This window comes from Piliocolobus tephrosceles, chromosome 11 (assembly GCF_002776525.5).
Source record: "Piliocolobus tephrosceles isolate RC106 chromosome 11, ASM277652v3, whole genome shotgun sequence".
NCBI classification, from domain to species: domain Eukaryota; kingdom Metazoa; phylum Chordata; class Mammalia; order Primates; family Cercopithecidae; genus Piliocolobus; species Piliocolobus tephrosceles.
This window is the reverse complement of record NC_045444.1, coordinates 96,532,971-96,557,133: the sequence shown is the minus strand read 5'-3', so window position 1 is coordinate 96,557,133 and position 24,163 is coordinate 96,532,971. Positions and strand designations below refer to the sequence as shown.

The window sequence follows — 24,163 nt, the reverse complement described above, 5'->3', positions numbered from 1 at the left end:
CCACCTTGGCCTTCCAAAGTGCTGGGATTACAGGCGTGAGCCACCGTGCCTGGCCTATTGTTTTCTTTAATGTTGAACCAGCCTTGTATTCATGAAATAAGCCATACTTGAACATAGTGTCCTTTGTATATATTTTTGTTTTGTACATTTAAAAAATAGTAATTGAAATAGGTGTTGTTACTACTTGTGAGTACCAGAATCCATTGAAATGCCTTTAAATATCATGATCAATTCATTTATGGATTTAGTCAACAAATACATGATAATTACTGTGTGCCAGGCATTATTCTAGTGCTAGAGATTAGAACATTGAGTTCTTGCACTTAAACTACATTCTTTCCTAGAATGTAATATAATGTCAGGTAGCTATGAAGAGCAATAAAGCAGTGTAAGGGAATGGAGAATCATGAACCAAGAGGCTGAAGCTATTTTAAATATGTTGGTCAGGGAAGGACCCTAATGAGGTGACCTTAGAAGAGAAACAAATGAAGTGAGGGAGCCAGCCATCTTATTTGGAAAAAAATTTTTTCAGGCTGAGAGAATAGCAAACACAAAGTCCCTGTGTCAGAGACTTGCTTGGTGTGTTTCAAATATAGCATAGAGGCCAGTGTTTCTGGAGTGTAGTAATTCATGGAAAGAGTTGTAGAAGGCAAAGTAGTCAGGAACCTGATAATACCAATTTTGTAGGCTGTAGTAAGGACAACTTTGGATTTTAAATATACTGGCAACCACTCATTTTCTCACCAGGTATTTGTTGGGCATCTTCTGTGTGTCAGATAGATTTGCATGTTGAGGTTACAGTAGTTAATAAAACTGTTCAAAAATCCAAGCCTTTGTAGAGCTTAGAAGTGTTAGTGGTAAGTGTAGTTTTTTATATAATATGAAGGTCATCAGAAGTGGTAGTTTAGAATATTCAGTTGGGAAACATTGTTATGTAAAATGATTATATATCTAGATAATTTAAATAATTGGAAGAAATGTACTTATATTTTATGGTAAAACCATACTGAACATAATTTAATCTTTTTTATTTATAGGAGACATAGCTATTTTCATTAGTTTCTTTTGGTTGCAAAGTAGAGAGACTTATTTAGGCTAGGTTTGGAAATCGCAGAATAAGAGCTATGATGTGTCCAGGTCTTTCATAGACTAGAACTTAAAAGTCTTCATATCCAAGTGTATTCATTATTTATTACTATGTAATATATTACCCCCAAATTTAGTGGCTTAAATTACATAATATTTCATAATTTCTGTGGGTTGAGAATCTAGGCATGTAAGCTTAGCTGGGTGCCTCTGGCTCAAGGTCTCCATAAGGCTGCTGTTAATCAAGGTGTTGGCTAGAGCAACAGTCATCTCAAGGCATTACTGGGAAGGATCTGTTTCTCAGATCACTCACATTGCTGTTAGCAGGCCTCAGATTCTTTGCTTTATGTTGGTTGAAGACATCGTTTCTTTACCATGTTGGTCTTTCCAGTTCATAACATGGCAGCTGGCTTTTCTGAATAAGAGAGGTAGCCAGATGGAAGCCAGTCTCTTTGTAACCTAATCTCAGAAGTCATCCCATCACCTCTGCTATGGTTTCATTAAAAGTGAGTCACTAAATCCAGTCCTTATTCTAGGAGAGGATTAAACAAGGGCATGAATACTAAGAGGGTGGGGATTATTAAGGTCATTTTGGAAGCTACTTATCCTACCAGTAAGGCCTAGAAATCTCACCAGAGATTTTGTGTATATGTTTTTTTTCTAGTTCTCTACCATAAATGGGCCTTAGTCACTTTTAATCTTTGCATTTTTCCCCTTTCTCTTTTTGCTACGAATTGTATTTCTTAAATACTAATCTGCTTTTTTTTTTTTTTTTTTTTTTTTTTTGACAGGGTCTTGCTCTGTCACTCAAGCTGGAGTGCAGTGGCACTATCATTCTTTTTGTAGAGCCTGGATTTCACCATGTTGCCTAGGTTGGTCTCGAAGTCCTGGGCTCAAATGATCCACCACTTTGGCCTCCCAAAGTGCTGGGATTATAGGCATGAGCCACTGTGCCCAGCCATGTGCATTTTTTTTTTTTTTTTTCCTGAGACAGTGTCTTGCTCTGTTGCTCAGGCTGAAGGGCAGTGGTATAATCACAGCTCACTGCAGCTTCAACGTCCAGGCTCAAGTGATCTTCCTGCCTTAGCCTCTCAAGTAGCTGGTACCACTGGCACATGTCACCATACCTAGGACATTTTTTAATATTTGTAGAGAAGAGGTCTCCCTATGTCATCCAGGCTGATCTCGAACTCCTGGGCTCAAGCAGTCTTTCACCTTGACTTCCCAAAGTGCTCAGATTACAGGCATGAGCAACTGCACCCAGCCTCTTTTCTCTACTTGTTATATTTAGCTTTTCCGGATCTTTATCCAGGGACTAAGATGAATTCTCCTGCCTTGTGATATTTCACCTTCTGTCCCTGCTGCTAGCTAGTTTGATTATATTCATAGTACTCTGTTCAGATTTTTGAGAGGGACAGGTGTGTGGTGTGGGAGATAAAGTTTAGTATCTTTTGAATATTGCTGTAACATCAGCAAGAACTGTGATTAAAGCAGTTTGCCTTAGAGAACAATGTAGACACAATACTATTGTGGGTGTTTATTGATTAGAAGATACAGGTCTTTGAGTTGGTCACAGAACAACTTGAATCTTGAAAGAAATTTCCTAATGCTAGCTTGTTTTAGAATTGTTTTTCTATTTCCATAAAAGAAGAGTATAAACTGAAAAAAAAACTTTTTTTCTTTTTTTTTCATTTAGGATGAATGGGAATCTATTTGCTTATTTTTAAGGCATTATATAGAAGTGTATAAATTTTGAGACATACTGAATTTGGGGAAAACTCATAGAAATTACATTTTTTGAGACATACAATAAAGTATACATAAAAAAGTCTATAATTTTTTTCACTCAGTATTAACAACTATTAACATTTTTTCATTTTGCATTTAGTCTTTTCCTTTCAAGTAGTAAGATTTTGTAGTTAAAATGCAAATCCCCTTAAACTATTACTTTTAGTTCTGTTTTATGGAACCTAACTTGATGCAACTACTGGTACAAGTTTGGTAGATACTTTTCTGGTTCACTTTTTATTCTTGCAGACAGACATGAATGTATACATATATATCATAAGGTTTTGTGTTTGTATTATATTTAGATGGTACTATACTATATATATTTTACAGTGTTCTTTTTTCTTTTTAACTTGATATTGTTTTTAAGGTCTTTCCGTATTGATGCTTTAAGTCATTCCTTTTTAACTGCAATATAATATTCCATTACATTTTTAAAAATCTATATTGTTATTGTTAGACATCTAGATTGTTTTGAAAGGATGTTTTGCCATTACAAACATTACTCTTTGGTACCTGTGACAAACACATTTTCTACATTGTGGTCAAATTACTGAACCAATTTATGATCCCAATAGATAAGAGAAGTCTTACATCTCATGATATGTATGTGATGTTTTCAGAAAAAAAATCTGTATCAGTTTGGTGATTGGAAGACTGGGCTCTTGTTTTGTTAATCTATATTCCCCTGATTACTAGTATGATTAAGTCTGTGTTTAGTGACCATTTGGATGTCATCATCTGTGAAGTGCCTGACTGCTCTATCTTTTGCTCATTTGTAGGAATTCCTCCTATAATCTAGATACTAATATTTGTCTGATATATATGTTGCAAATATTTTCTCCTACTCTGTCATTTTGCTAGTAACCCCCTTTTTTTTTGTTGTTACATAAACATTGTTGTGCTTTTATTTTCTTCTTGATCATTTTTGTTGGACTTTGTAAAGAATCAGCTTTTGGTGTTGTGTTTTTAAGTAGGAATAAAGGAAGTAGAGTTATAACTAGCACTTGGGAACAGAAACTGTGCGAGTGTGTACATTTAAATGACTATCAACTATTATGTGTTGAAACAAAAATTATGGCATATCAAGGTTACAAAATACCAGGTATCTTTAAAAGGTTATAATGTTGATGATGTACAATTATTTTACTAACTATTCAGGCTTCATAATGTTTAATGGTACTGGGTTGCCTTTTTCTGTGAATCAATATATGGATTTATACTTTTGATAATATGCAATGAAATTTGTTTAATTATGGGATAAATGTTTAGCAGTTATCTGACACTGTCTCCACTATTTTCTAGGCAGGAGTAATGCCTTCTGGTGCATATTCATTTGTGAAAAGGGTAAAATTGCAGATATTTTTAGAGGAAACATTGCATTAGGCAAGTTTTTGCTATTACATATTTTTAACAGCTGTGAAGTTATATGTTTTTAGTTCTGTTCACTTAGGTTGTCTTCTTTTTTTGAGTCTCACTCTGTTGCACAGGCTGGAGTGCATTGGCGTGATCTCTGCTCACTTCAACCTCTGCCTCCTGGGTTCAAGCGATTCTCCTGCCTCAGCCTTCCAAGTAGCTGGGATTACAGTTGCCCACCACCATGCCTGGCTAATTTTTATATTTTTAGTAGAGACAGAGTTTTGCCACATTGGCCGTGCTGAACTCCAACTCTTGATCTCAGGTGATCCGCCCACCTCGGCCTCCCAAAGTACTGGGATTACAGGTGTGAGCCACCACATCCGGCCTCACTTAGGTCTTCTTACACATTGTTTATTTTATTTTAATTCTTGTTATTAATACTGTTCAGGCTGTGATGTTTAAATTCAGGAATAGAACTTTAGAGCAGTTTATTATATTTTATAAAGATAAGTAACTCGTATTTTTGACTGAAAGTGTGCAATTGAGTCACATTTTCAATTGTTATTATCAGATTCTAGGCTGGAATTTTTTTTTCTTTTGACTGTAACTAAATGTTGTAAAAAAATGGAATTCTGAGATGTAATTACATCCACAAATATTTGTTGAACACCTATTGTGTACTAGCAATGTGTAGCTTTAATTGGAGCTTTAGCTATCAGGCCCCCAGTCAGAGGGAAGAATAGCTTAATCTTTGTTGAAATAATGTTGAGAGTTGGGAGATGAAGGAGGAGTTTTGTTCCTTCATGTTTTAATCAGAAATACCGAACATGTTGCCCTTAGAAAAAAGTATAAGCATAAAATTTTTTTCTAGATATTTGACCATTTATTTTTACATTATTTTAGGTTTCCAGTACTTATCTACAGGAATCGCCATGACCCCAGCTCTGAGGGAGGCAACAGCAAAGGGTATCGGCTTTTCATCTTTGCCAAGTACCATGGAGTCTGACAAGATGCTCTACATGGAAAGTCCAAGAACTGTAGATGAAAAGCTAAAGGGAGACACCTTTTCTCAGATGCTTGGATTTCCAACTCCCGAATCTACTCTTAATACTAATTTTGTGAATTTAAAACATTTTGGCTCCCCTCAGTCTTCAAAACATTACCAGACTGTTTTTTTAATGAGATCTAATTCTACATTAAATAAATACAATGAGAATTATAAACAAAAGAAATTAGGGGAGCCCAGTTGCAATAAGCTGAAAAACATACTCTATAATGGCAGCAACATTCAGCTCAGTAAAATCTGTCTTTCTCATTCTGAAGAGTTCATCAAAAAGGAACCTTTATCAGATACCATGAGCCAGTGCATGAAAGATGTACAAATTATTTTGGATTCAAATATAACCAAAGACACTAATGTAGATAAAGTACAACTACAAAACTGTAAATGGTATCAAGAGAATGCACTTTTGGATAAAGTTACTGATGCTGAGATTAAAAAGGGTTTATTGCACTGTGCTCAAAAGAAAATTGTAGCTGGCCACTCAAATGTGTCTATTAGTTCTTCAGCTGCTGAAAAAGAGGAGGAAGTAAATGCTCGTTTACTTCATTGTGTAAGCAAACAGAAAATTTTACTTAGCCAGGCTAGAAGAACTCAGAAACATTTGCAGATGCTCCTGGCAAAGCATGTTGTTAAGCACTATGGTCAGCAGATGAAATTGTCTATGAAACACCAACTTCCCAAAATGAAGACGTTTCATGAACCTACCACAATTTTGGGTAACAGTTTACCTAAATGCACTGAAATTAAGCCAGAAGTTAACACATTGACTGCAGAGAATAAATTGTGGGATGATGCAAAAAATGGCTTTGCACGGTGTACAGCTGCGGAAATCCAAAGATTTGCATTGTCTGCTACAGGGCTGTTGTCTCATGTTGAAGAGGGTTTGGATTCCGATGCAACTGATAGCAGCTCTGATGACGATTTGGATGAATATACCCTTAGAAAAAATATGGCAGTGTAAGTGCAAAATTATTATTAGACTATTTTCTGTTCCATATATAGCAGCAATTATCTTAGTTTCCAGGTATGTTGACAAGAAATGGATTTTCTAAAATCTTGATGCTATACTCTTTTTTTTTTTAATTTTTATTTTTGAGATGGAGTCTTGCTCCGTCACCCAGGCTGGAGTGTAGTGGTGCAATCCTGCTCACGGCAACTTCCGCCTCCTGAGTTCAAACAATTCTCCTGCTTTAGCCTCCTGAGTAGCTGGGATTACAGGTGTGTGCCACCATACCCAGCTAATTTTTGTATTTTTAGTAGAGGCAGGGTTTCACCATGTTGGTTAGGCTGGTCTCGAACTCCTGACCTTGTGATCCACTCGCCTCGGCCTCCCAAAGTGCTGGGATTACAGGTGTGAGCCACCACACCCAGCCACCATAATCTTTTATGTTTTAAAGCTTTTGGTGAATTTTTAAAATGTTTTATTTGTTAAATTATTGTATGTGAGTATATACATACTATTTAAAAATAAATTTACCAAACTAGGAAAAACCCATACAGGAATAATGAAATTATTGAGCTATAAATAAGCATTTTTTCTGTTCTTGAATAGAATAGGCTGTGGACAAGGCCTAATCTTTGTTTAAGTGATCTAGTTAATATGTGTGTCTAACTAAAAAACCTTAGTCCATACATATGGAGCCCTCATTGTCTTTGGGAGCATATCAGTTGAGAGCACATGTGTGTTGACTTACTACTTTTTTTCCTTAACTCTCTACTCGTTGTACTCATAGCTTTCAGAACTGGCCTTTACCAACTCAGTTAGTTTTTGCTAGCTTAGTATAACTAAAACAAAACTATAATGTCAGCTGTAAGATATCTATTGAATGCTTATAATGTGCTAGACACTAAGATTCAGTTGTGAGCAACATGTTCACAACCTCTGCCTTTTGGGGCATGTACTTGGGAGACAGGTATCACGATATTAAAAAATAAAAAGCAGAGAAAAGTAGTTTCAATTATCACACCATGGTAACACTACAGACCAGCTCTGTCCAATAGAAACTTCTGAGATGATGGATCTTTTATGTGTATGCTATCCAATAGGCACTAGCCTTATGTGGATATTAAACACTTAAGATTTGGCTAGTGATACTAAGGAAATGAGTTTTTAATTTTACTTAATTGACTAAATTTTAATTGAAATGGTCAGATAAAGCATAATTTTTAATCTAGTTTTCAGGGAATCTATTACTGTTCCCAAATTAATACAAATTACTGTTCGTATATATGGCATTTTGGGCAAAAGAAGTCTGTCACACATGGATACAAACAGGGGAACAACACTTACTGGGACTTTTTAAAGGGTGCAGGGTAGGAGGAGGGAGAGGATCAGGAATAATTAACTAATGGGCATTAGGGTTAAAACCTGGGTGATGAAATAATCTGTATAACAAACCCACATGACACAAGTTTATCTATGTAACAAACCTGCACTTGTACCCCTGAACTTAGAAGTTAAAAAAAAAAAAAAAAACTTTTTCAAATTCTCAAAAATAAATGAGAATTACAGAATTGGAAACCAAACACACTGATGTTTACTAAGAAATGGAAGGTCAGTATATTAGTTTTTATAGTGAGAAATAAAATATAAAGCAAAGTGGGCATTCTAGTCTTCTAGTGTTCTGATATCACTGTAGTTGAAATTTGTTTGCATGTGGAATTTATAGTAGTTAACAAGCACAGATTATTTTTCTGGCTGGCATTGTGCTAGTTATTTAACATATGATATCTCATTTAATTCTTTCAACAACCCTAGCAGGTAGTTGTTATCCTTATTTCACTTAAGAAGAAACAGACTCAGCATGGGTTAAGTAACTTACCCATGGTTAAAAAGCCAAGTAAGTGGCAGAAACAGGATTTTGCTCACATATATGACTCTAAACACATGCTTATTCTCTTGTAACATGCTGTTTTCTCAACATTGCATCACTGATACTTATAGCTACAAGAATTATTAGGTACATGTGTTCTGAAAGAAGTCTGAAAGTTTACCAATTTTTGTGTATACAGTACTTTTGAAGTATTTAAATTTAATTTAGTGGGCACATTCAGTAAATTAAGTATTTTTTGTTGTTGAGAAGAGCTAATGGAACGATTTGTCTTTTTTAAGCTAGAAACAAGAATAAGAAACTTTTGTTCAGGGTGTAGTGGCTCATGCCTATAATCCCAGCACTTTGGGAGGCCCAGGTGGCCAGATTGCTTGAACCCAGAAGTTCGAGACCAGCCTGGGCAACATAGCAAAACCTCATCTATACAAAAAATACAATATAAAAATTAGCCCAGCATGGTGGTGTGGGCCTGTAGTCCCAGCTACCTGGGAGGCTAAGGCAGGAGAATTGCTTGAACCCAGGAGTTGGAGGTTGCAGTGAGTCCATATCACCCCCTTGCACTCCAGTCTGTGTTATGGGAGTAAAACTCATACCAAAAAAAGAAAGAAAATTTTGTTTTCTCAGACCATTTTGAACTATAATGTTATTTTCATTAGTAGTCCCTTCATTGATTTCCTGTAGTGCTTAGTCTGCCATACAATTTGTCATTAAATTGTGTTTTGTCCTATACAGTTTGCTAATATATCTGTTAGTCTTAACCAATCCCTATTAAGGGTAGATACCACACTTTTTACTTTCTGATAATTTCTTTTTCTTTTTCTCTTTTTTTTTTTTGAGATGGAGTTTTGCTCTTGTTGCCCAGGCTGGAGTGCAATGGCGCGATCTTGGCTCACCGCAGCCTCCGCCTCCTGGGTTCAAGCGATTCTCCTGCTTCAGCCTCCCAAGTAGCTGGGATTACAGGCATGCACCACCATGCCCAGGTAATTTTGTATTTTTAGTAGAGATAGGATTTCTCCATGTTGGTCAGGCGGGTCTCAAGCTCCTGACCTTAGGTAATCCGCCGACCTTGACCTCCCAAAGTGCTGGGATTACAGGCATGAGCCACTGTGCCTGGCCAACTTTCTGATAATTTCTTATCAAAGGCATATAAATTTTGATTTTTCAAAACATTTTGAGATTTACATTTATTTCTTGAATTTAGTGAGGCAACACTAAGTTTAGACATTTGTGTAAAACATACACAGAAATGGTGAAATTCAAATGATAGAAAAACTTTTTTTTACAAAATAATGTACCTCCTATTTTTCACCAACTCTGCCAGTTTATTAGGTAAACTGAAGGAAAGTAACCTGGAAAAAATTGGGTTCTGGTTTGAAAAGTTTATTTCTCCTACTCTCTTTCTTTTTCCCATAATCAGCTAGAGGGGATTCAGAGACTCTAGACATAAATTTTAAGAAAATAATGAATCTAAGAAATTTAATATCAGTTCATTAAGGTAGGATTCTGGCCTCTTGCATTATTGGCCTCTTAATATTATGATTAATGCCTTGGTTGTTAAAGACCCACCTGAATTTTTAGAGGTCAAATAAACTTTGCTTTAAGGTTAAACTCATCTGATCTATACAAATCAATACTACTAAATTTATGTAACAGCTCTTTATATTTTTTATATCACTGAATTATTCGATGCTTCTTTTGTTTTTGTTTTTTTGGGTTTTCTTTAATACTTGAAATCTATTCAACATTTCTTGATTTCATATATCTTCCCATACATTAAATACAAAATTTTGTTTTGAATATTTTTGCTAACACTAGTAGATTTCTTGTGGGAAAGACTGTACTCAACATTATATTAATTTTGAAGTTGACTAAATATTAAGAACAAATGACATAACTTTATTTGTATCTCTTGGTGTGAATATAAAAACAGTTTCTGTTTTTTAAAGTTGGAATTAATCAGTTCTATCTCAGGTCATTAAATTCATATTTAAATATAAAATATCCTTATAAGTTTATTTTTGTTATTTTCTTCTCTACATTTGTGAAAAGAATTTTCAAATCTACATGAGTATTTTTAATGTATAAAGTTCAGAGTGAAACTTTAAACATAAAATACTAAGTAAACAGATGCATTTTGTGGTTCTAGATTTTTAAGTGAGTGCTAACACAGATTTTCATTGTCTTTATTGAATATGTTGATTTCTTAACTTAAATTATAAGATCCAGAGTGATAAATACTAAAGTTGACTTCAACTTAATTTTAAGCAGCTTGAGTGTTAGTACTACTCTTTCATCGTATAGCCTAGTATTGTCTTCTGTTTAATGATTGCTTGGTATTTGTTGAGTGAATGAATGACTATTTCTGTATTTGTATATGTAGTTGTAAAGACATAAACATTGAGGCTGGCAATCTGAAATTTCTCTCTTCTATATATGGTTTTTAAAAATTTCATTGTGGAGTTGCATTGTGTTTACTTAATGTTTTTTCCATTCCTTCCTTTGTTTCTAATATTAAACTGGCTACAGGATGTTTCTTGTACAGCATAGACCTTCCCATGAATGTTCAATGACTGAATAAATGAAATATACCAAAATATGAGCATTTAAAAGTAATGATTTTATTACAATATTCAATGTTTGCAATTTTTAAAGTTGATAAGTAAAATGCATTATATTTACCTTAAAAATTTTAGATTATATTAATATTATATGCCTTCTATTTTTCTTTGAGTCAGTAGCCCTAATAGGAAAAATTGATCAGGAAGTTAGCTGTGAAGGAATATAATTGTTTTAGAAAATTGGATACTATTCACATTAGTCATTACAATTACCTTTTTTTTTTTAAATATATATTTGGCTTGACTTTTTTACTTTTCCTTCAAAAATGTAGTAGGCAATAAATTAGTTCATAATGATATTACTAATGGACTTTAATTCATAATGATGTTACTAATTTACTTTAATAATAACTTTTGGTTGAGAGGCTACTATGCATTCGAAGTAAAAGAAAGTCACTTTCCTTTGGAAAGCATAGTAGGGAGACTTTGTTTTTTGTAGGTTTAAGATATAGTCCTTCCATTGTAATATGAATGGATTTTTGCCTCCAATGTTCTTTTTATTTGTCCAGTAAGGTCCATGAGCACTAAACTGGTTAAATGTGAGAGGATGTGGGTGAGTCACTGACAAAAGTTGGCTACGATTATGTTATTTCTCATCTGATGGTAGAACCATAGAATTCTAGCATTTCTTTTCTTTTTTTCCTGGGGAATGAGGATCAGTTACATTTTTCCAGGCTGCATTTTGGGGAAGCACAGATTTTGACACAGGCATGTTTTAATTTTCCAAGGGTTGTGGAAAAGGAAGAAATAATGCTGCTTGTCTTATTCCAGGAAACTTACCAATATCTTCCAAATCACACAATTGTTTCAAATATTGGGGGAAAAAAATCCCACTCTTTCCCTAAATTGGTCACCATATATTCAAATTTTCTTAAAGTTTTTACTTAGTTATGTAAATAAGCAGATTTGATTAAGGGAATTCTTTTCAATAGATTTAGGCATTCACCAAAGAAGAAAGGGGGGATTGTTGATGTTTAGTAAGAGCTGTTGGGAGACTCTTTCCAGATTAAAAAATAGAAAATAATTAATTTTTTGCAGACCCATAGAAATGAATACTCATGGTTTTGTTCTTGCTTTCCTGCTTTGCTAATGGAAAGGAAAAGAACTGAAAAGCAAGATGATCCAGTATTTCCCTTTGAAGAACTGGATAAATAGGAGTAGAAACTCAGTGCCAAGATTCAAAGGGCAAAGAGACTGATAACATTTCATTATTAATTGTAAACAAGAGTAACTTTGTATTTGTATAATGTGGAGTTTATAGGTTTTTTTTGTATTTGTTATCTTTTTTTTTTTTTTTTTTTGAGACAGAGTCTCGCTCTGTCACCCAGGCTGGAGTGCAGTGGCCGGATCTCAGCTCACTGCAAGGTCCGCCTCCCGGGTTCATGCTATTCTCCTGCCTCAGCCTCTAGAGTAGCTGGGACTACAGGTGCCCACCACCTCGCCTGGCTAGTTTTTTTGTATTTTTTAGTAGAGACGGGGTTTCACCGTGTTAGCCAGGATGGTCTCGATCTCCTGACCTTGTGATCCGCCCGTCTCGGCCTCCCAAAGTGCTGGGATTACAGGCTTGAGCCACTGCGCCCGGCCTGTATTTGTTATCTTTTTTTATTCCCTGCATGTCTGACAGATGGGAGAAGTTGAATTTTGTTTTATTTTGTTTATAAGGAAAACAAAAAGTTGAGTGAATTCTAGGGAATTTGCAAATGATACTTAAATGAAAGAACCTTTTCCTTTCTGTGGGAGAAGTGGAAGGGAAGTAAAGGGCAGAAATTCAAAAGCGTGATTGTGAATGGACTAGTATCTAAAAATGGGAAAGAAATATTTTATTTATTTTTGTTTTTATTTTTAGAGACAAGGTCTCAACTCTGTTGCCCAGGCTGGAGTACAGTGGCATAGTCATAGCTCACTGCAGTCTGAACTCTTCAGCTCAAGGGATCCTCCTGCCTGAGTAGCTAGGACTACAGATGTGTGCCATCATGACTGGCTAAATATTAAAAATTTTTTTATAGAGACAAGGTTTAACTATATTGCCCAGGATGGTCTTGAATTCCTGGCCTTAAGCTGTCTTCCTGCCTTGGCCTCCCAAATTGCTGGTATCACAGTATGAGCTACCATGCCCAAGCAAGAAATATTGTCTACTGTGGCATGTGGACATCTTTGAGGGAAGTAGTACTTCAGTTAAAATAAGCTCATTTGTTTTTAAAAAGGCTTTTTTTTTTTTTTTTTTTTTTTTGCAACGTGATGTTTAAAAGACTACGTGTGTACTAGATTTTCTCTCAGTGTTGTTAGTTAATGGCAAAGCTGGGATTTTAGCCTGGATCCTTTAACTCCCATTTAAGGCTGTACTTCTATATCTATAGACTTGAGCTGGCTTAGGCCAAAGTTAAATTGACTGAGTCATTTTCAACATCCACGTAATGAAAAGCAAAAAAAGGTGTTTTGTTTTCAAGGAAAAATTAAGATATTACTATAAAGTTGAAGTTTTTGATGAAATAAAGCATCAGATTGCTTGTATATATATGAATTTCTTTAAATCTTGCTATAAATCAGTGAATCACAAACCTCTCTTCTTCACCCCAACACGTATGAGGATGACCAAGTAAATAACTGTTTTGATTGCCTGGATTCTCACAGGCTGGGGAGAGGTGGAGAAACATCCTCTTGCACCATATTGCTTAGAAAAGTCTACAGGTGATCATAACATAATTTTCTTTGAGACTTCTATATAATATGTATCACTTAAATGTTCTATATACCTTTATTTAAAAATAAACCACCTTCATAGATGAAACAAAATGCCATTTATGTCCTGTATGGAGAAAGCAGAATAGTAAAGCCCGTTTGCAGAAGTTATACAAGTGTTAATTGTATTTGTCATCGGAAGTGATCACCTTTGTTTTCCTAATTTTGACAAGAAAGCACAGCTCAGCTGAGTTATATAAGCAAGATAGTCGAGTAGGAGATACCAGTCTTCATTCCCAAACAAAAAACAAGAACTAGGTATCTTTCCGTGATTGAAAGTCACCTTGGGAGGGCTCAAATGTTTAAGTACGAACCTGCAGCAACATAGTGGAGTGAACAAACAGACAAAAATCCGGAGGATGACTGCACAGAAAGGATAGCTGGGGAGACTGGCATACCTGAGACATCTGGAGATGGCTAGAAACAAAGAAGGGTGGGGGCTATTAGTATCAGGCACATGGTGGGTGCTACCATAGTCACCACTGGCCACAACATCAGTATCTTTTGCCATTGAGGTGATCAACAGCCATCACCACTGTGGATCCCTAGAGAGGAAGATGTGGTTGCACCCCCTACCCCCACCACCGCCACCAAGAAGAAGCTGCGTTTCCAGGATTGGGACCACCACCCTCCCAATCCTAACATGAGCCCCAGACTCTAGAGCTTCAACTGCCCCATGCATGCCCACGCTCCAGACCTTGGCTCCATGACCACATATCCACATTCCAGACTCTGTCCCACTATGCACACTCTCACCTCAAACACAAGAGCCATCATGGCTGTAGACTAGCCTCAATCCAAGCCTTAGAGCCCAGGTTGCTTTGCTATGAACATTGGCTCCATTGCCACTCTTTCAACATCTGTGCCTCTGACATCTGAGCCATCATCACAATGTACTAGCCCACTCCTTGGACCCCAGAACCTTTGTAATTCCCTGTGTGCCCATGCCTCAGAAACAAGAACCACTGCCTTTATGGAATAATCTGTACCCTGGGCCCTGGAGCTGTGGTTTCTCTGTCTATGAAACTACTACTACCACAGTGAGTGAGTCCACGCCCCAGACCCCGGAAACACTGTAGCTCTCTGTGTGCTGCTGCTTTGGATCTCAGCCCCCTGGCAGCTCTAAAAGCAGTCACATCTTGCTAACATGGGAATGGGGGAAACTGCACTCTGGATATGGGTGCCACCTCAGCCCTAGACCTTGGAGCCGTGATTCTTACACATGCCCATGCTCCAGAATCCAAATTGTTGGCTGTTTCATGGATGCCTCATACGAGATACCATTGCTGCCACCACTGCAAATGCACCTGCAAGTTAGACCCAGTGCCAAGAGGGATTCCACTGGTCACAACTTTCCTGGTAGGAGAAAAAGAGATTAGGAGGACTGACCCCACCAGTCTTCATGACTGGAGCACCCAATAGCCCTTGCTGCTGCTGTAGACAGTGGTGGCTGCTGAGGATCCTTGTGATCTTTGGCAGTGCTAACATCAGTTGATAGAGCTGTACAGAGATTATGCTGCTATGCCCTTACTGGAGTCAGAAGTGTCACACTGCACCCAGCTGTTGTCCTTACACCCACTTGAAGGAGTTTTTTTCCCCACTGAAACCAGTATATGAAGTCAGAAGGAGGTGACTGCTTCATCAACTATGCAGACATTAATTCAAAGTAACAAGCAACATGAAAAGCCAAAGAAGCATAACACCACCAAAGAACATGATAATTTTGCAGGAACTAACCCTAAAGAAATAGAAGATCTATGAATGTCTTGGCAGATAATTCGAAATGATTCTTTTAAGGTGGCTCAGTAAAATACCAGAGAACACAGAGGAGCAATTCAACAAAATCAGGAAAACAATACAGAAATAAAATGAGAAGTTTAACAGAATGATTGAAATTATTTAAAAAAAAAAAGGTAATTAGGCAGAAATTCTGGAGCTGAATATAAACTGAAGAAAGTGAAAAATGCAACAGCATCAGCAGCAGAACTGATCAAGCAGAATAAAGAATCTGTGAACTCAAATACAGGTTATTTGAAAATATCCAGTCAGAGAAGGAAAAATAATGAAAAGGAGTGAAGAAAGCCTGTGCAATTTATGGGAAATCCTCAAGAGAGCTAATGTTCACATTATAGCAATTGAGGAAGGAGAAGAGAGAAGGAGTAGAAAGTATTTTTAAAGATATAATGACTGAAAACATCACAAATCTAGGGAGAGATATCACATTGAGGTAAAGGAGGGTCAAAGGTCTCCAGTCATTTTCAAACCAAAGACCACATGTAACATATTATCGTCAAACTGTCAAAAATCACAGAGAGACTATTGAAAATAGCAAGAGAAAATCTTCACATACAAGGGAGCCCTCAGGAAGTTATCTGCACATTTCTAAGCAGAAACTTTGTAAGTCAGGAAAGTGTGGGATGATTGAATACTGGGGGGAAAAAAAAACCCTGCCAACCAAGAATACTTTACCCAACAAAAGTGTCCTTCAGAAAGGGAGAAAGATGACTTTCCCAGACAAACAAAATCTGAGAAAGTTCATCATCACTAGACCTGCCTTACAGGAAATGGTAAAGAGAATTCTTCAGGCTGAAAAAAACAGAATGCTAATTAGGAACATGAAAACATATGAAAGTGTAAAACTCACTGGTGATAGTGAGGAAATAGTCAATTCAGAATACTCTAATGGTGGTATATAAATCACTTATGTTTTTATAATTAAAAGACAAAGCTATTAAAAATAGCTACAATAATTTGTCATAGGTTGTACAATATGAAAAGATGTAAATTGTGATATCAAAAGCTAGAATAGGAATAAAAATATAGAGATTTAGTATATGAAATTGAAGTTATTATCAGCTTAAAATAGACTCCTAATAACTATGAATTGTTCTCAAGCCTCATTGTAACCACAAAGCAAAAACCTATAGTAGATATACAAAAGATGAAGAGAAAGGAATCCAGGCATATAATTACAGAAAATCACCAAATCACAAAGGAAGACAGCAAGAGAGGAAGAAAGGAACAAAGAATCTGATTTAAAAAAAACAGGCCAGGTGCGGTGGCTCACTCCTGTAATCCTAGCACTTTGGAAGGCTGAGGCGGGCGGATCATGAGGTCAGGAGATCAAGACCATCCCAGCTCACACAGTGAAACCCCGTCTTTGCTAAAAATACAAAAAAATTAGCCGGGCGTAGTGGCGGGCGCCTGTAGTCCCAGTTACTCTGGAGGCTGAGGCAGGAGAATTGCGTGAACCCAGGAGGTGGAGCTTGCAGTGAGTGGAGATTGCACCACTGCATTCCAGCCTGGGCAACAGAGCCAGACTCTGTCTAACAACAACAACAAAAAATAAAAAAAAAAACAATTGTGAACACAAAAGAGGCAATAATAAACCTTTACCTATCAACAATTGCCTTAGATATAAATGTATTAAATTATCCAATATTGTCAGTGAATGGATTTTTTTTAACACCCAGCTAGCTATATGTGCCCTATAAGAGGCTCACTTCAAGTATAAGGACACACACAGACGAAAAGTGAAGGAATAAAATATGATATTCCATGCAAATGGAAACCAAAAGAGAGCAGGGGTGGCTACATGTATATCAGAAAAAATACACTTTAGGTCAAAACATGTAACAAAGAGACAAAAAGGTAAGTATATATTTGATAAAGATGCCAGTTTGTTAAGAGGATAGTACATTATAAACGTATGTAAACAATATCAAAGAATCTAAATATATAAAGCAAATATTAATCGATCCGAAGGAAGAAATAGACTGCAATACAATAATAGTAGGAGACTTTAACACCTCACTTTGAACAATGAATAAATCATCCAGACAGAAAATCAAAAGGAAGCATTGGGTTGGAACTATAGTTTATGCCAAATGGACCTAACAGACATATATAGAATATTCCATCCAACATCATAATACTCATTGTTTTCAAGTGCATGTGGAACATTCTTCATGATTGATCATATCTTAAGCCCCAGAACAAATCTTAACCAACATGATTGAAATCATATCAAGTATTTTTTCCAACCAAAATGGTATGAAATTAGAAATAAGTAACAGGAGGAATTTTGGAAAATAAATATGTGGAAGTTAAGCAAAATATTTCTGAAAAGCCAGTGGATTAATGAGTAAATTTAAAGAGAAATTTTAAAATAGCTTGAGATAAACGAAAATGGAAACACAGGGTACAAAACTATGGAATGCAGCAAAAGGAGTTCTAATAAGGAAATTTTGTAACAATAAACACCTACATTAAAAAAGTCATCTCAAACAACATTATACTTCAAGGAAGCAGAAAAAGAGGAACAAACTAATCCCAAAATTAGTACAAAGAAGGAAATAAGATCAAAGCAGAAGATATTAGAAAAACAATAGAAAAGATCGATGAAACCAAGAATTGATTTTTTTGTAAAGATAAGCAGAATTGGCAAACCTTAGCTACAGTAAGAAATGAAAAAAGACCCAAATATATAACATCAGAAATGAAAAAGAAGACATTACAGCTGATACCACAGAAATATAATGGATCATAAGAGACTATTATGGAACATATCTATGCCAACAAATTGCACAACCTATAAATGCATAAATTCCTAGACACGTAGACTCTAATATGAATCATGAAGAAATAGAAAATTGGAACTAACCAATAGCAAATAAAGAGATGAAAACAGTAATAAAGACCCCCGTCAAAGGAAAGCCCAGTACCCGATGACTTCAGTGTACTCAAAAAAAATTTAAAGAGGAGGGAATACTTTCAAACTCATTTTATGAGGCCAGCATTACTCTGATACCAAACCCAGAAAAGGACACTATAAGAAAAAAAAAAAAAAAAAAAAAAAAAAAAAAAACAGATTATAGGCCAATGTCCTTTGTGACTATCCTTGCCAAAATACTAACAAACTGAATTTAACTACACATTAAAAGGATCATTCACCACAGTCAAGTGGAATTTATTCCTGGGATGCAAGGATGGTTCCACATATACAAATCAATAAATAGGATACACCACATTGATAGAATGAAGGACAAAAAACATATTCTTATCTCAATACATTTGCAGCAAAAGGATTTAACAGAATTCAGACTTTCACCAAATTAGGTATTGAAGGAATGTACCTCTACCAATAAAGGCCATATATGATATGAATTGGGTTAACATTCAATTTAGTGGCAAAAACTTGAAACCTTTTCCTCTAAGACCATTTCAGTCTGCTTGGGCTGCTATAAGAAAATACCTTAGACTCAGTAACTTATTAACAACAGAATTTTTTTACAGTCTGGAGGCTGGGAAGTTCAAGACCAAATTGTCAGCAGATTCAGTGTCAGGTGAGGGCTTGTTCTTTACTTCATGTTGGCATCTTCTGCCTCTCTTCTCACATGGTGGACAGGGAAAAGAAGCTTCCTCAGGCCTTTTTTATAAGGGTATTAATCTCATGATAAAGGTGGAGCCTAATCATCTAATGGTCTCCAAAGGCCCAACCTCTTAAGGATGCCACATTGGGAACTGGGTTTTAACACATGAATTTTGAGGACACAGTGTTCAGATCATACCACCTACTCTGACCATTCTATTCAAGATATACTGGAATTGCTAGACAGGTTCGTTAGGCATAAAAATAAATAAGAGAGAAGAAGAAAGGAAAGAAAAGAAGAAAGGAAGAAAAGAAAGACAAACGAGAAAGGGAGAGAGAAAAGGAAGAGGGAGGGAGGGAAGGAAGAAAGAAAAAGGAAGAAAAAGGAAAGAAGAGGAAGGGAGAAGGGAAAGGGGAAGAGAGAGGAAAGAAAAGAAAAAAGCATCCAAATCAGGGAAAGGAAGAAGTTAAATTTTCTTTGCAGATGACATCTTAGAGATAGAAAACTGTAAAGACCCATCAAAACAATGTTAGAAATACATTAATTAGAGTTTCAGGATATAAAATCAATCCACAAAGATATGTATTATTTCTATACACTAATATTAAGCTGTCCAAAAGAAACCATCCTACTTAAAATGGTAAAATACTTAGGAATAAATTTAACCATAGTGGTGAAAGATCTGTACACCAACAACTAAACATTGATGAAAAAATGGAAAAAGAGACAAATGGAAAAACATCCTGTGTTCATGGATTGGAAGAATTGTTAAAATGTCCATACCACCCAAAGCAATCTACAAATTCTATATAATTATTATCAAAATTCCACTGGTATTTTCCATGGAAATGGGAAAAAAATTCTAAAATTTATGTAAAACCAAGCAAGACCCCACGAACCAAAGCAACCTTGAGCAAAAAGAACAAAGCTGGATACACCTTATTACCTGACTTCAAAATACATTAAGAAAACTATAATAATCAAAAGAGCATGCTACTGGAATTAAAAGCACACATATGCCTATGAAACAGAATAGAGAGCCTAGAAATAAATCCATGCATTTATGGCCAATTATTCTTTAACAAAGATGCTATGAGCACACAATGAGGAAGGCATAGCCTTTTCAACAGTGTTGGGAAAATTGGTTATCTACATATCAAAGAATGAAATTGGACCCTTATCTTGCCTTGAATTCACACATCAACTTGAGGTGATTGAAGACTTCAACATAAGACCTGAAACTGTAAAACTACTAGAATAAAACAGAGAAAAAGCTTCTCGGCATTGGTGTTGGCAAATATTTTTTGGATATGCACTCCAAAGCACAGGTAACAAAAGCAAAAGTAGACAAACGAAATTGCATCAAACTAAAAGAGTTTGACACAGCAAAAGAAACAGCAGAGTGAAGAGACAACCTATGAATGGGAGAAAATATTTGCAAACTATACATCTGAAAAGGGGGGATTTCCAAAGTACATATGGAAGTTAAACTACTCAATAGTTAGAAAACAAATAACCTGATTAAAAAATGGGCAAAGGGGCCAAGGAGGCATAGGCTGGTGGATTGCTTGAGCTCAGGAATTTGAGACCAACTTGGGTAACATGTCAAAACCCCATCTTTACAAAGAAATACAAAAATAGCCAGGCATGGTGGTATGCACCTGCAGTTTCAGCTACTCAGGAGACTGAGATGGGAAGATCACTTGAGCCCAGGAGGTTGAGGTTGCAGTGAGCCAAGATCGCGCCACTGCACTCCATCCTGGGTGACAGAGTGAGACCCTGAATCAAAAAAAAAAAAGTATACAAATGACCAAGACGTAGCTGAGAAAGTGCTCAACATCACGAATCATCAGGGAAATACCAATTAAAACTACAATGAGATACCGTCTCACACCTATTAAAATGGGTATTACAAGAAAGACAAAGAATAACAAATGTTGGAGAGGATACAGATAAAAGGAAACTCTTGTACACTGTGGGAATGTAAATAAGTACAGATATTACAGAAAATGGTAAGGAGGTTTCTCTGGAAATTTAAAATAGAATTACCATATGACCCAGTAATCCTACCTCTGAGTATATATCAAAAGGAAATTAAATCAGTATGTTGAATTGACACCTGCACTCTCATGTTAATACTCATTTACAGTGGCCAAAATATGCAGTCAAACTGTGACCACTGACAGATGAATATATAAGGAAAATGTAGTGTGTGTAGGTGTGGATGTCAGGAGGAATAAGTTCTGGAGATTGTCAGCATGGTGACTGTAGTTAATAATAACATACTGTATTGAGTCCCTGACTTATGATGGCTCAACTTAAAATTTTTCAACTTTAAGTTGAGTTTATTGAGACATAATTGAATGCATTTCTTTTCTTTTTGTTTTGTTGGGAGATGGAGTCTTGCTTTGTCACCCAGGCTGGAGTCCAGTGGTGCGATCTTGGCTCCCTGCAACCTCTACCTCCCAGGTTCAAGCGATTCTTCTGCTTCAGCCTCCCCAGTAGCTGGGATTACAGGCACCTGCCACCGCACCTGGCTAGTTTTTATGTTTTTAGTAGAGATGGGGTTTCACCATGTTCTCCAGGCTGGTCTTGAACTCCTGACCTTAGGTAATCCACCTGCCTTGGCCTCCCAAAGTGCTGGGATTACAGGCATGAGCCACTGCGCCTGACCAATTCAATGCATTTTGACTTACAATATTTTCAATGTTCTTACCATAAAAAATGTTAAATGTTCCTACCATAGAAAAAGTATATGAGGCAATGGATATGTTAATTAGCATGGTTTAATCTTATACAATGTGTACATATAGGACAGCATCATGTTAATATATAAATATGTACACCATAAATATGTAATATTTTTGTCATTTGAATCTTAATAAAGCTAAAAATGATTTTTAAAAAGCATGAATCCCAATGTTAAGCTTCCTTAGACAAATCTAAATACTACAAATACTGTTTGTTTCTAAAAGCTTTTTTACAGAATTCATATTAACTTTTTAAAATACTTCTATCTTTTATTTTAGATTTATGGGGTACATATGCAGGCTTGTTACATGTGTATATTCCATGATACTGAAGTTTGGGGTCTGATTGATCCCATCATCCAGGTAGTGAGCATAATACACAAGTTAGCTTTTCAACCCTTACCCACCCCCCCATTAGTCCCTAGTGTCTGTTGTTGCCATCTTTATGTCTATGTTTAATATTTAGCTCCCACTTATAAGTGAGAACATGCAGTATTTGGTTTTCTGTTACTGTGATTAGCACTGTTTTTAAAAATAAATTTTCATAGTTGTAAAAAAAAAAAAATCACAACTCATGAAAATGTGTACTTTCGATGTAACATGCTTCTTGGATTCCAAAATGCACCTTTTTATCACATTTTAATGTTTCTAATAGTGAGATATACCTTATACAGTTATGTACAATTTCTTTTTTTGAGTCAGAGTCTTGCTGTGTTGCCCAGGGTGGAGTGCAGTGGCACAATCACGGCTCACTGCAGCCTCAACCTCTTGGGCTCAAGTGATTTTTTCAACTCAGCCTCCCAAGTATCTGGGACTACAGGTATGCACCACCATGCCTGGCTAATTTTTCTATTTTTTGTAGAGATAGGTTTTTGCTGTGCTGCTTAGTCTGGTCTCAAACTCCTTAGCTCAAATGATCTGCTTGCCTTGGCCTACCAAAGTGCTAGTATTACAGGCGTGAGCCACTGTGCCTGGCCAGATGTATACAATTAATATCATATTATTTTCCCACTTCAGGGAATTATGTTATGAAATTGATGGTATTTAAAATTTATGTCATCTTTAGCACTGAGGAAATGCAATATTTCAAATTTATGCATGTAAGCATCAGGATCATTTAAAATAACATATTGCATAATATTAAGATTGTCAGAAATATTTTTCATTTAATGTCTAGTGATATTTTAAAAATGTAATGCGTTCTGTTACAGCATTTTAAAATGTAAATTTGTATGTATATTTGGCATTTAGGGGAATGATGTCAATATAATGTAGATTTTTACACACTTTGTGTGTATATCCACAATGTGGGTTGTTTCCAGATTACTTCTAACATATTAGTGTTTTGAAATGATGAAGATCAAGCTTTTCTCAACTAAAGAGGAATTCTTAGCAGTATCTGAAGATCTAAACAAAATGCTAAAAATCCTGTAGAAATATCTTCCTGTAGCTCAATAAGTTGCTGGTTTATTGGCTATACGTTTTTCTGTGTTTACTAAGCTTTAAAGATATTTTGCTTGTGTTAAAAAGAAATTGATTAATGAAAAATGCTGTCTCTAGAAGATATTTTTAATTTTTGTTAAATTGGTTTCTATTAGAACTAATGTCTTCAAGGATGCACATCAAAAAAAGAAGCATGAGACCCGGAATATAAAGCTTTAAATGTGGGCTGCTTTATTTTAGGTACAAATGCCAGTGGAAACTTTCAATTTTTAAAATAATCATTATTGTTTTGTTAGGGCTCAGATTTAAAAGTTCCTTAGGTATTGTGTGGTCTGCCACTAACTATCTTCACAATAAGTCTAGCTGTTTTTATTTTGCAGAACATGAAGTTATACAGAAGCACCTATATTGTGTTAGAGTAGGAATGCCTGTACTTGATTCTGGCTTGGTGGTAATCGTCTTTTTGATTAATAAAGGTAGTTTTAATTTTTATCCTGTTTCTTTTCAAGGCCCATTATAGTGTTTGGCAGGCCCATCGCTAGCTCATTTGTGTGCATTAGGAAAATATTTTCCTTCCACTGAGCAGATGTAGGTTTGCAATGGCAGGGTTTGGAATACAAAACTCTTGTTGGATTTTACTTGCCCCTTCATCCAGGCCCATGTACAGTTTAGTTTGAAAACACTACATGGTTGCCTGGCTTCCTGAACAAAAGTGACACATGCACATACGTACACATAATGCTCATTGAACCGTGAAATTGTTTCTTTAGCAAATAAATGTTTTGATTAGTTTAACATTTATTTTCAGTATTTCATTTTAAAAAATATGTCCTTATTTGTCAACGTTTGCTGTTACACAAAGATTTTACAAACATATTTAAGACTATTTTACAGGCTATAACTTTCAAAATTCTTTCCATACAAGAGAAGAGGTGTGGTAGCGATAGAGTGCGTAAATATTTCCCAATCTCTCCTTTTTTTTCTTTTTTTCTTTGGGGGGTGGGAGGATACTTAATAAGAGAACAAGACTAAATTTGCCCATCCCTTGCATTAATTACTTTTTTTTTTTTTTTTTTTTTTTTTTTTTGAGACGGAGTCTCGCTCTATCGCCCAG

The 24,163-nt window shown here is 35.8% G+C and overlaps 1 protein-coding gene across 9 annotated transcripts in view; it reads left to right on the top strand.

Annotated features, from left to right (window-relative positions):
* Positions 1 to 24,163, top strand: part of KANSL1L (KAT8 regulatory NSL complex subunit 1 like) — a 138,467-nt gene that overhangs the window by 12,096 nt on the left and 102,208 nt on the right. For all 9 annotated transcript variants that reach the window (XM_023220076.2, XM_023220043.2, XM_023220057.2 and 6 more), the window contains exon 2: positions 5,137 to 6,253. In XM_023220076.2, coding sequence (XP_023075844.1) covers positions 5,166 to 6,253 — 1,088 coding nt within the window. In that variant the 5' untranslated portion in view covers positions 5,137 to 5,165. The remainder of the gene's footprint in view (positions 1 to 5,136; positions 6,254 to 24,163) is intronic.